Below are 9,674 nucleotides of genomic sequence, written 5' to 3' on the forward strand. Positions count from 1 at the left end.
ATAGGATCAGATTCAACCCTGAACTTACCCTGCTCCGGAGCAGGATAGCCGTTCAGAGTAAGTTACCATGGTGATCTACCCCGATAAGAACTGAACCGGCTTCGTGAGACCGAAAACCCAGGGTTAACCCTGAAGTTACCTCGCTAAGACATTAATCCTGCTTCGTGATACAGGCCCCTGCTGTCAGAGCAACAAATCCTTAACCCGGAACCTGCAAAAGGGCAGCTTTATTGACAGCTGGATCATCACCAAGGTGCTTTACTGCAGACCACATACACTAAGTAATTTCAAAATACAAATGGCTTGCTTTTTAGATTTTTGGTGTAATTATTACTCCTATATTTATTTTCATAATGAAGTTACATATACATTATAAAATATAAACAGATGTTTTACACAAAAAAGAACCAATTTAAATGTAGTATGAGAAACTGTGAGTAGAAATACTTCAACACAGCTTAAAGATACTGACTGTTAAAAGACCAAAGAAGCCAGACCGCCATTTAATTTGACATTCAAATTAGTCATTTAAACACTGAAACTTACTAAAGTAAGAACTGCATAACTCACTTTGTTGTGAAGTGTTTATCAATTGTGTTTTAAGAGGTTTTAGAAAGGTTTAATTTTCATTGAAGGCTTATGATTATCACTTACAGTAAAAGTCTCTTGCATGTCCATGAGGAGATCCTCATTTCATCACGCACCAACATCACTCAGTTTGTGATCACGTTTACTGATAATATCTGATGATTAACAACCTGGAAACAGTGGAGACATGATGGAGCATGATGCAGAACAACTTGGCACCTGTAAAAAAAAGCCAGTTCACACATTAAATGTGACTTATATCTGATAATATAGTCCTCCAGTGCATGCTGGGTTTCCAACACACTTAATGTAGGTTTAATCACATGATCAACCAGCAGCCAGTCATATGAATGATGATCATGGTGTTAAGTGATTTTACTTTTATATGCAGTGTATGCAGTGCTGTTCAAGATAACTTCATCCAGGATGAACAAATCAATCCTGAAACTGCTTTCAAAGAACAAAGTTAGCTGGGTGAGAATAGACAGGGTTATTGTAGCCTGATAACAGCTTGTTAGTCTGCATTAGTTAAGCCAGATCTGAGGATCAGGGCCCAGGATACAAATGTGCTTGTAAATGTACCCATTATAACCTACAATTGCCTCTCTCTTTTCTCAGAATTATGCCATTGTTATCCAGGTAACCTCTTACATGTGTCTTTCTTAGGTGCGTTTCATCACTAAGATCTGGCACCCTAATATCAGTTCTGTGACAGGAGCAATATGTCTGGACATTTTAAAAGACCAGTGGTGAGTGAGACTAATGTGAACATTGTGACCTGTTGTACTTACATGTACCAGTGTGTCCCCCTTTTCTCAAACACTCTCAATTTACCTACTCCAACTTTAAATCTGTCTCACCCAGGGCAGCTGCGATGACCCTGCGGACGGTGCTGTTGTCTCTACAGGCTCTGCTTGCTGCAGCAGAACCAGATGATCCACAGGATGCAGTAGTAGCAAATCAGGTGAGAAACATTTTTGTAAACCAACAGTCTCTCTCTTTGTCTACCCTCACTGTTTGCAGTGTCTCCTGATAATGAACCTCTCTGAATTTTCTCTCTGTTTCCTCAGTATAAGCAGAACCCAGAAATGTTCAAACAGACTGCAAGGCTGTGGTCTCACGTCTATGCAGGCGCTCCTGTCTCCAGTCCCGACTACACACGCAAAATAGACAAACTCTGTGCCATGGGCTTTGATAAGGTCAGAACCATTTCCTCGTTTTGTTGTACAGTAACATTTATATGTTTGGACAGAGTTTGGGGGTTTGGTTTAGTGGTAATGTTGATACAGTTAGTCCTAATACTAAAACAATTTTTTTTTAAAATTGCAGTTTTTCTCAGTTCTCTGTGATTAAAAACGTAAATATTTTTGGGGTTTATGGGCTGTTAGTCTGACAAAAGAAGACATTTGAATTAGTGATGCAAGATATATATCAGGCTAATAATGGGAAATTTATATCATTATGTATTATTCCACTGATGAAACTTAAGCCAGTAAATAGAGCCAATAATGCGAAGCCAAAATGCTTTCATTGACTTAACAAGCGCAGCATCTACACAGTCCAGTACAGTAGGTGGCCACCAATAAACACAGAAAAGAGGAAGAACAAGCACACCATGCTGACTGGAGAGCCAAACATGTTGTCTCCTGTGTAGATGTGTTCCATAGTTTCAGAAGAAAACAAAATTGTGCCAGGGTTTTGATCCCGGATGGCCCTACACCTCACCCGAGCAGCAAACTTTCTGTTGCTGCTGTTACACAGGTTAGACCCTGCTCTCCACCTGGGGAACGGTCACTTCAATGTCTGCCCCGTTAGCATAAGCTAACATCTGACAACAAATTCACACCGACACCAAAACGGTTTGACTGTCACTAACTGTTAGGTTATGTACAATGCTGCAGTTAGCTGTGTGTCACTGTGTGTGTGTAGGCAAACTGTCAGCAACTGTCCCCTGCGTGGAGCTCACTCTCCTGCAGCAGTAGTGTGGGTAGGCAGGGGGGCTGCAAGCTGCAAAGCACAAAGCCTTTATTTTTGTATTGACAGATGCACTTTACTTTCTGTTTCAATTAATTGTGTATTGATGTACTATGCTGGAAAAAAATATGGAACGTTTCAAGAGTCGGAAACCTTAATTTGTTTTTGTTGTGTCAACAGTAGTGATGTAAATTAGATTTGGCCCAGTCAGAGCAATGTAATATTAAATCACCTACTTTTGCTCACCATATCTTAGCTTTTTTTACGCTCAGGGGTGCATTAACTACTGGTTATGAACTTCCTTTTAAAATTCAAAACTTAGCGGTTATCTTATCAGTATCAGCCATGAGAAGCAGGTAATTATAGTATTGACTGAAAAAACTCCCTATCTTGCATCTCTAATTTGAGTATGTAACCTTGAACTCAGGGAGCTTATGATTTGCATTTCTCTTACTGTACAAAAAATTAGCAGTAGATTAATCAGTAATGACAATAGTCGTTCTAATAATTAGTTGCTGCCTTATTTGACAGCATGCCTGTCAGAGTGAGCAGGGGTTGTGAGTTTCTCTGTGCTTAATGTCAGAGAATTTACTCTGAACAAGGCCCGTTTTATTCAAACTCCTATGAAAAGAATTAATTTCATTTGTGTTTTCTAAAAAAGCTGCTCAAAGGGTCGACATGTTCAATGGTCATAATAGCACATTTTAAATTAGTTCTTTCAGTTTTATTATGAACTCGGATCTTGCAAATGACGTTCAAATTACAATAATTTAAAATTCTGTTTCTCCCTCAAACACAGAATGCAGTAATAGCGGCCTTGTCTTCAAAATCTTGGGACGTGGAAACGGCGACAGAGCTGCTCCTCAGCAACTGAAGTGCAGCCAGATGTGAGGATCCCAAACTCCCTTCATCATAGCATCAGCTCCTCCCCGGCATCCATTCCACCATTGCCTTTTGTTACACAGACTACACCCCATTCACCACAGCAGTCTGAGCCTTCTTTTATAACAAGTTTGTTTTGCTACAAACTCAACACCGGTAGCACCACAATCACCAATATGCACACCACCCTGTTGCCTCTCTGACCCCATCTGTCCATTACGCTGTCTTCTCTTCCACTAACTCCAAATGTGTATCCTTGTAAAGCCACCAAAAACCTTCAGTCATGCATCTTGTCTTCCATGCCCTTTATTCATATTGGCTCTGAAACTTTCTTTCTTGTTTCCATTCATTTTTTGTTCCTTTTTAATATCGCTAAGAATCAAATAACTGCCACTGCCCGGTGGGTTTTCCAGGTTTAATTGTGAAGGAAATCCTGCATACTGCTCTCACAGCACATAACCATTTACTCTCTCCAGCAACCAGTTGGACCTTATGTTGGATTATTTTCTTCTATGGACATTTAATACTATAAAGGTCTAGCTGCATTCGATTGACTTGACTGGATAGTGTTCTGCAGTGAGCAGTGTGATAGATTTTTCCTCAAGCTTATCATGGATGCTTCAATCACCTGCAAAAGTTTTTTTCCCCCTGTCTGTAGAATTAGAGAAGATCACACAGACATCCTCAAAACATCTACACAGAAGGAAAAAAAGTTATCTGTAAATAGATGCGTGTAAATTTGAAAATACAATGGGGATATACTTTTTTTCTTACATGGCATTGTAAAACAAATTATTTTAAATATAAACTATGCCTAGTTTACAATTATATGAAGAGATATCTTTTTATGGTTTTGTGATCCAGGAGAAATCCCTCTGAATGTCCTGTTGTTTTTTTTTCTTCTTTTTAAGATTGTTTAGGGGTGGCACAACCAAAATCCTGGCCCTAATGGGGACAGGAGGTGACAGCCAGCTCAGGCCCCCGAAGGTCACATTACATGCCACCTTTTCTGCTCCACCACAATCCAACCTTGTCTTTTGTTGTTCTTGCATGTTCTATGCTGCCTTTTATTTCATTTGGCCAAATGATGTGGTGACGGGGATGTCTGTTCTGTTCAACATCCCTTCAGACTTGTGGAACTTGATAGACTCTTTCTAATCCGTGGAAAGAGATACCTGGAAGCTCTGCTCAGCAAGCCACTAAAGCACACCCAGTTTGACATCCGTAGGGAACCAAAGCCTTTTTCTGTTGAGTATGTTGCTGGAAAAAAATTCTCTTCTGCTCCGAAACAGATTCGCCTCGAGAAGAAATGAGTGATTGTGAATGTTTGCAATGCTGTGTTTTTTGTTTTGTTTTTTAACTCATTTCAGAGCAATCACTTTCAGCGACGTTACTTTGAGCCACGGATTAAAGGATGTGCTCACCCTCTCAGTCCTGATGTTGATCATTAAGAGGGGGAGCTTTATCATGAATCACTGATCCAATCCAGCAGCACTCAATCAAAACTTTGGCCATATACATAAATATGTAGAGAGAGAGAGGTGTGTAGGTGACATCCTATACGCCCAAACATGCTTTACTTGCAGCCAAATAAAATGCTCATTGAGGTCTTTGAATGATGTCTTATGAGTAGTAAAAGAGGCTGGAACTCCTCTGACGCAGATCGCAGGCCTGCAGTGTTTTCACACCTTTTGATTTGAGGTACATGGACTGTAAAGAAAATGCTCAGCGTATAGACAAGTGGGGTGTTGATGAATCCTCACACATGGCTTTTCTGTTAAGAGAATCTTCCTTTTGCTTGCCCTCCAGCTCAGCCCCTGCCAACACGGCAGCATATTACAGTACTACATGGAGTTATTGCGCTCCCTCTCCACTGATGGTGAACAATTTCCACCAAGAGCCAAAAACGAACAAAAAAAAAAAAGGATTCATAGTCAGAGGTAGAATGCGCACACACCATCTCCTTGACTTGTAAATAGTCCAGTTCTTGATAAAGAGCCGTCTCATTATCACTAGAGTGCACCATTGATGGCTGGATCTATATTTTGTAAGAAAAAGAAAGGACAAAAAAAGGAACAGAGGCCCCCTCCTCCCCGTCTTCCTGGTGTTCTCACAATGTACAATATTGCACGATGATGAAGCATAGAAAAAAGGGGCTGTTGCATCTCAGTTTCTCCATTTGGATTGAGACTTATTTTCCTCTTTTGTTTCCTTGGAAGCGAGCATCAGCAGTATATAAAAAAAAAAGCATGGTTATTTATTGTGACAGTGTCATGTTTCTTTGATTAAAAAAAAGTGGAAAATCAAGTGTGGTTTGTCTCTTGGTGTTTTCACAACTGCACTTCATTAACACGGTGATCTGGACAAATTCACTGCATGTAACATCTAAAGGCATTTATTTTCTGGAAAAAAAAATTAAATATGATCATGAGAATAGGCAAACTTTTAACTACATCAAAAATAAGTCGTCATCAACACAACCCGCAAGGTTTCCACTCACTCGATGCTTAAAAGCAGGCTTTTACCCGGCAAAGTAACTGACAGAAGTACAAAAAATATTTCATTGTAAAAGAGGAACAAAAACCTGAACACATACTTGTATAGTAATATATCATTTATGCATTCCAACGTGAACTTCAGCAGTAAAAAAACAAAACGGTAATTCAAACCCAGCTCAGTTTCAGAGCCCCTGACCATTCTTGGGGAAGAGCTTGGAGCACAGTATCCAGAAATGTTAAACAGCCTAAATTTGTCCATTAACACACTGGAAACAAATCAGAAGGCCTTTAAAAGCATTACATGTTGCAGTTAAGAGGCCACAGAGTTTCTACAGGGCCATGTGACGCTATAACCAAGCTAAAGCACCTCAACATACCAAAGTTAGAAACCTAAACATAGCAAAGTTTATAAAATTTTGGTGTTGGTACATCTGTTAAATGCACAAATCTTATGCTATGATGTTCCCATATTTCAGCCATTTTGTAACTGTCTTGGATATTGAAAAAGTTTAACTGCAAAGTTGCACATGGGTATTTACAAAATACAACTGTGTAAGTAAATCTGGTGAGCTCAAAATAAAAAATTGTGCAACAGAGACACGAGGAGGAAGAGGTCTGGAGACATACAGTGGGATTTTTCCCAGGGAATTTAAAAAAAGCAACAATCATAACCAGATTAAAATGTTTGTAAAATGTCCATCCCGTTTTTTTTTCTTCTTAAAAATGGCTCCACAAAAGAAGCAAAGAGCAACAAACACGAAGGAAAAAAAATAACATGTTTTTTTTTTGAGTAAGACCTACATACAATGAATTTCAAATCATGACTATAAGGTATTTAAAACCTTCTAGGATGTCAGTGGTGTGTGTCTGCATATGTGTGTGTACAAGTGTGTGTTTTAAGAAAGGTCCATAACGTGTCCAGGAAAGCTTTAGAGTCAGAGGAGCATGTACGTAGGGGTTGGGGAGGTATGAGGAAGAGTCTGGCCCATTCTCTACAGTCTTGGTTTCACCTTCACCGGTTTCCTCTTTACCTGAAAGACAGCAAAGTTTGGATTCAGTGTCAGACCTATCATCTCTTTGCTTTTACCTGTCAGAGACTAACACACAATGACAACCTAACTGATGTAATCTGTATCTGTGGCTGGTTGCTTGAAGAACAAGATTTTTCTCTGAGAGGGAGTGTGTAGGATCCATAGGATTTAGGGCATCTAGCAGTGAGGACTGCAGATTGCAACCAGCTGAATGTTCTCCCATGTGCTGAGTGTGAACTCATGGTTGGAATTATATCAGTGTTCATTGCCTAGGAGGTTTAACAGGGGGCCAAATTATCCACAGAGTTCTCTTCCTCTCCTCAATAAACAACAATCGGTTCATTAGAGGCAAGCTGCTAGATGGGCTGCTAGCACCTGCTAATGTGTGGTTTACCTTTTTCTCTGATAACTTATGATCCAAGTGCTCAGGAGGTTTTTACTGGGAGCTGAATTATCTGCAGAGGTCTCTGCTTCAAGGTCAAACATCCCTGGTGAATTAAACTGGTAAAAACACTGAATAAAGCAGTTTCATGTTTGGGGGGGGGGGGGGGGCGGGACACTTTTCCAATACTGCTCATCATGGAGGGGCTGCTAACTACAGTGGCAGATGTGAAAAAGTGAATGACCTTATCTTCAGCCAGTGTTTGGTTTGTCCGTTCTGGGCTACTGTAGAAACAACATGCCGTATTCCATAGAGGACACACTGCCTATGTAGATATAAACTGCTCATTCGAAGACAACGAAAAACACGATTCTTGTTTTCAGGTGATTGTGTACTAAAGAAAACACTTATATTCCATTTCTGACAATATATCCCCCTTAATCCTACACACACTGGACCTTTACGTCATTAGAGAAACTAAAATTACCCCCTTGCGGACACCCAAGATTAGTGCCACCAATTCAGTGACTGACCAAATGTCTCCCATTCTGTTCCTGAGTTATGACGTTAAGTAATGGCCAGAAAAATATTTTATGCAGAATATTATGATGTCACAGTGAAGATGACCTTTGACCTTTTGGATATATTAAGGTATCACTTCATCATTTCATCCTACTAGACATTTTGTGAAATTTTTGAGTTATGGCCAAAAACATGTGTTGTGAGGTCAAGCTGACCTTGACCTTTTGAACATCAAAATCTAATCAGTTTATCGTCGGGTCCAAGAGGACATTTGAAGAAAATTCCCCAAGGTGTTCTTGAGAGCTCGTGTTCAAGAAATTAAACACTGAACATACGATCAGACGAACAACCTGAAAACATAATGCCTCTGGCCATGGCTGTCACAAGCATAGAACCTTAAAAGGGAGAGTACATGTTAGCAGGTGCTGGGCAAGCAAGCTGTCTGCGTATAGTTGAACAGTGTTGGAGGAACACATCTGCAACTGCTTACTTCTGTGTTTTTACTGGTTTTGACCACCTGGTCTGTTTATTTAGGAGAGGAAGAAACCTCTAAAGATAATTCAGCTCATGATAAAAACCTCCTGAGAAATGAAAACTAAAGGAAATCTAACCAGGAGTTCAAGCTTGGCACACAGAAATTTCAGCTGGTTGCAGTCTGCAATCCTAAGCGCTAGATGCCACTAAATCCTACACATTGCTCCTTTAACAAATTTATTGTAGTTAGATGAGATGTAAGACTTGGATAGTCTAGTGTGGCCCTGTAACAGGACACATCCTGGATTAAACCAACTCACTGCCAGCTCATGTTGGGCTCTTGTTGTTTGCCAGGAGGGAATTTCTTCCTTGGTACCTCCTGTCCTTGTAGACTTGGTATCTCCCTGGCTATGTGTGTTGGACCAGGCTGCAAAGCTGCTCTGCCTTTGTGTGAGGGGGTTACTCTCTCTGACCCTCCTGCCACAGATAACACCTTCTGGGCTGGACTCCAGCTCTATCTCAGTGTCACCCTCACTGCCCAGAAGGACGACGACTGTCCCTGCAGCTCTCCCTGTCTCTTCTCCAGGCTCCCACTTTCTCACTCTTTCATTCTCTCTGCTCACAAAAGGCCACCCAAAGAGAAAAAAAAATTGACATCTGACATCAGATTTCTGTACATCCTCAGGATTGGATTCATTGGCTGTCCGTGAGACAGACACAAACTGGAAGTACAAAGTTAAATGAACCACTGTAAAGCATTTTGTAGTCAGTTTCTTATTTCATCATTTATTTGCCAAAGCTAGGATAAGCAAAGCTACTAAGGTAAATTCCATCTTGGAGCCTGTGTCCACGTAGCACTTTTTTATGAAATGATGGAATGAAGTTCTCCCCAGCACCTTGCCGCTGCTTTTGTGCCAAAGAAAAAAAGCCATGTGGACACACTCCCTTATGTTACTTCTGCTGCACCTTTCCTCCCCTTCTCTTCTCCTCTCTCACCTCTGTAAGTCAATCTGTCTCTTTGTCCCTTCGTCATTCTGCTGCTGCTGTTTTGACATCTTGATGTTGATTGACTCTGCCGATGGGTTGGAGTTGGGGTCAGCTGCTCTCTTCCTGCCTCTGCCAGCTCCACCTCCTGTCGGTGCTGCTGCTCCCTCTTTTTCAGCCACCGCAGGAGCGGCGGCAGCTGTTTTAGGTGGACGGCCGCGTCGTTTGACAGGTGCTTCTGTCTCAGAATCTGGGGTTGCATTCTGAGATGGCTCCTCCTGAGAGAGAGAGAGAGAGAGAGAGAGAGAGAGAGAGAGAGAGAGAGAGAGAGAGAGAGAG

General features: G+C 40.9%; 2 protein-coding genes across 2 annotated transcripts in view; one reads left to right on the forward strand and one right to left on the reverse strand.

Annotated features, from left to right (window-relative positions):
* The window catches only part of ube2kb (ubiquitin-conjugating enzyme E2Kb (UBC1 homolog, yeast)), a 9,324-nt gene extending 3,573 nt beyond the window's left edge, over positions 1-5,751 (forward strand). The window contains exons 4-7 of the mRNA XM_050043632.1: positions 1,255-1,337; positions 1,453-1,552; positions 1,659-1,787; positions 3,362-5,751. Of these exons, the coding sequence (XP_049899589.1) occupies positions 1,255-1,337; positions 1,453-1,552; positions 1,659-1,787; positions 3,362-3,436 (387 nt within the window). The 3' untranslated portion in view covers positions 3,437-5,751. The remainder of the gene's footprint in view (positions 1-1,254; positions 1,338-1,452; positions 1,553-1,658; positions 1,788-3,361) is intronic.
* Positions 5,752-5,823: 72 nt separating this feature from the next.
* LOC126390939 (uncharacterized) overlaps positions 5,824-9,674 on the reverse strand; it is a 5,444-nt gene continuing 1,593 nt past the window's right edge. The window contains exons 2-4 of the mRNA XM_050045461.1: positions 9,348-9,613; positions 8,672-8,966; positions 5,824-6,973 (exon numbers count right to left, since the gene is read on the reverse strand). Of these exons, the coding sequence (XP_049901418.1) occupies positions 6,935-6,973; positions 8,672-8,966; positions 9,348-9,613 (600 nt within the window). The 3' untranslated portion in view covers positions 5,824-6,934. The remainder of the gene's footprint in view (positions 6,974-8,671; positions 8,967-9,347; positions 9,614-9,674) is intronic.

The sequence above is a fragment of the Epinephelus moara genome, chromosome 5, assembly GCF_006386435.1.
Source record: "Epinephelus moara isolate mb chromosome 5, YSFRI_EMoa_1.0, whole genome shotgun sequence".
NCBI lineage: Eukaryota > Metazoa > Chordata > Actinopteri > Perciformes > Serranidae > Epinephelus > Epinephelus moara.